A 3,271-nucleotide genomic window follows, 5' to 3' on the forward strand; every position below is an offset into this window, starting at 1 on the left:
CACGCTCGAGTTGTCGGCAGGATCAAATGGAAATGAGAATTTTATTGATAGATAGTAACAAAGATGCAAGTTGTAGACACGTCGGAGAAGGATGTCCGAGGCGCTTGTGCCTAAATTAGGGTCGGTCAAAATTTGAGATGCGCGGGCTTGGTTTGGAAGAGGGGACATGTAGTATAAGCCTGTGTATTGTTTACCCAAGCCAATCATCCTTCCCGTAGCCAAGTCCGGCAAGAAGCAACCATGTGAAAAAGAATGACACAACAATTTAGTTATCTTACTAACGGACATGAGATTTAAATTAAAAGAAGGAACGCAAAGAACATATTTGAGAGTGATGTTGTCATTAAATTTAATCATACCTGTAGATGAGATGGTCGCAATTAAGCCTATGGGAAAATTAACATTTGGAATAAATGATCATGAATGTGTGAAAAATTGTGAATAAGATGCAATGGGATCGGTTGCTCCACTATAAAAAATCCATGGTTTCGTAAAAGTAGATTTAATAGACGAGTTATGAGCAAAATGTTTTCGGGTGTGTCAGTAATGTACTTCACCAATTAGGCAGAATTTGAAAAATTTCGATTGGGATGCGCCAAAGAATCAACTCGTATTCCAATTCTAACAAATAACCGAATTTCGACCACCTTCTCCAATGTTCATCCGAATTCGTGCAGCGATTTGCTCCTCGTGTATTTTCCATTGTAGAATTTCAACGAATCAGCTTAAACAATTAGTTTCGAATCGGATTCCAGATCAAAATGAAAGAGCAAATCAAGAACAAATTCGCAAAAAAGTCGTGCGAAATAAAGTAACGAATCAAAAAATAGAAAAAAAACAACTAAAATCGAAGCAAAAACAAAAAAACCAAATAAGAACAAGCGAGAGTATGCGTCCTCGGCACAATGTCGCTCTCAACTGCACCGGGAAGACTCTACTGTTTGAATTAAAGGCTTTAAACTAGAGAGGGGTGAATTTTTTAATGAAAGATTTTCGAAAATACTGGACAAGAATGAAGATTAATGCAGAATCATAGAAAAAGCAATCAAATCGGTCAAAAAACAAAACTATTTTAAATTGATTCCAGAAAATCAATTGGTTGTTTATGCGAATCAACCAATTGTTTTTGTTAGTAGTTTACAAAAACACAGTTCACACACAATGTTTATACTGGTTCACTCTTAACTTGAGCTACATCCAGTCCCAAGAAACCCTTGGGTATTTCACTAGGTAATCAACCACAGATTACACAACACAAACACCAAAGAGGTGATCTTGAACCCTTCAAGAACACTCACCCTCTTTGAATCACAAAAACTACAAGTCAGAACACCCTCTAACTGTAGCACCAATTCCTTACAACTTTACAACTATTAATTGAAAATACAAGTAAGAATAGGAAAGATCACACCTGATACAAAAATTATTACAACAGTTCCTATTCCACTCTTAACTAATGCAAAGCCTTAAGCAATCTTGCAATCTTTAAAAACTATTAATCTTTTGGTAATCTGATCTCTCTTTATTTCAGAGATGTAAAACCAGATATATAGCCTCAAAAGTAGCCGTTTTAGACTTTCAATCAGGGGCCAAAACATATTTGAAATATGAAAAACAAATTTAACAGACTTAACCAGTTTTGTGAAGATTTTTAAAAAATAATCCATTGAAAGCACGATTCAACCGATTGAATTGACCTTGACTGTGAGGTCAGCCAATTTTAGCTTTTTCAAATCCTTTCCAAAACCACTAAGTGTAAAACAACCGATTGAAATGAAAAATAACAAGTTATTTTCACTTACTTTGAAAAGCACTTTCTTTTGAAAGAACTTGATTGATTCAGTTTTGGATTAAGCTAAGAGTGGATTGACAAAATCTAATCTACCTTGAACCCATGCCTACAAGCAACAACGCAGTCTTCAAGCAATCTTCATGGATTTGGAGACATCAAAACTTTAAGTTCAATAATCTCCCCCTATTTGATGAAGACAAATCCCTGGCTTGCTTGGGATGTTCTGTTTGAATTTGACAATACCTGCAAAACATAAAATGTGCATATACCAGAGGTAATCATTCCCAAATATCATTAGCACCACAGAACCAGTTTTCACTTAGTGATTCCCATAAGAAAAATCAGTAAAATCAGTGTGAAAACTAGTGAAAGCAAGGTGGAAATAAGAGTTTATGTAGCAGTTTTTAATCAAAATAAAGCAGCATATAAACCAAGTTTTAAAGCTGAATTTAAGCACATTACAAACCACATACTTTTTCCCCTATTTGCACAAATAGGCTCAAAGGAGGGATAAAAAAAAGCATTAAGATAGAGTTTGTAAGTCAAGAATTCCTAACTCGTTTCTTAAAAAGAAGAACCTGTCCTTTGGAAAAGGTTTAGTGAAAAAGTCAGTTGGTTGCCTTTCAGTTGCAATGAACTTCACCTCACAATCTCCATGGCTCGCATGATCCCTTATGAAATGGTGTTGCTTTTTTCTAGAGTGTTGAACCTGATTTTTTATGAGATTAATGGCACTTGTGTTGTCACAGAGCAGAGGTACTTTTCTAACTTTCAACTCAAAGTCTTCTAGTTGTTGTTTGATCCACAAAATCTGAGCATAGCAGCTTCCTGCAACGATGTATTCTGCTTCAGTAGTTGAGAGTGCTACACAAGCTTGCTTCTTGTTATGCCAAGATATAAGGCTTGAGCTAAGACGATGACAAGTTCCACTTGTGCTTTTTCTGTCCAGTTTGCATCCTACAAAATCAGAATCAGAGTATCCAACTAAATGTATAGGAGAGTGAGAGGGATACCACAACCCAACAATGGTTGTGCCTTTTAGATACTTCAAAATTCTTTTGGCAGCTTTAAGGTGTGATTCTTTTGGACTTAACTGGAATCTAGCACAGGGGCACACTGCAAACATAATGTCTGGCCTGCTGGCTGTATTTGGCTTGATCTACTGGTGTTCCAGCAACATCAGTGTAGTTGCCTCTTTACACTTCTCCATTTCAAACCTTTTGATGATCTCTTTGCAATACTTGGATTGACTTATAAAGATGTCATCCTTAGATTGCTTGACCTGTAGTCCCAAGAAGAAGGATAACTCTCCCATCATTGACATTTCGAATTCTCCCTGCATAGATACCACAAATTCTTTACACAAGCTTGTTAGAATATATGGCCTTAAACGAGAGGGGGGGGGGGTGAAATGTTTAAGAGAGGTTTTTGAAATCTTTTTAAAGTTTAACAAAATTCTTTGTATGAATCCAGAATAGA

At 36.2% G+C, this 3,271-nt stretch overlaps 1 protein-coding gene across 1 annotated transcript; it reads right to left on the reverse strand.

Moving 5' to 3' along the window:
• Positions 1–1,947: 1,947 nt before the first annotated feature.
• Positions 1,948–2,918, reverse strand: LOC137817581 (secreted RxLR effector protein 161-like). Its single transcript, XM_068620860.1, has 2 exons — positions 2,371–2,918; positions 1,948–2,035 (listed from the first exon to the last, which is right to left on the reverse strand). Exons 1-2 carry the CDS (start codon positions 2,916–2,918, stop codon positions 1,948–1,950), a joined length of 636 nt encoding a protein of 211 aa, XP_068476961.1.
• Positions 2,919–3,271: the final 353 nt, after the last annotated feature.

The sequence above is a fragment of the Phaseolus vulgaris genome, chromosome 5 (assembly GCF_051622355.1).
Source record: "Phaseolus vulgaris cultivar YP4 chromosome 5, ASM5162235v1, whole genome shotgun sequence".
In the NCBI taxonomy this organism is placed as follows: Eukaryota; Viridiplantae; Streptophyta; class Magnoliopsida; order Fabales; family Fabaceae; genus Phaseolus; species Phaseolus vulgaris.

What these genes read in the sequence shown, in the direction of transcription:
- LOC137817581 (XM_068620860.1), bottom strand. Translation starts at nt 2,918, where the DNA reads ATGTTTGCAGTGTGCCCCTGTGCTAGATTCCAGTTAAGTCCAAAAGAA. An exon ending in AAACCTTTTCCAAAGGACAG is followed by an intron (nt 2,036 to 2,370) that starts GTTCTTCTTTTT and finishes TATGTTTTGCAG; the next exon opens with GTATTGTCAAATTCAAACAG.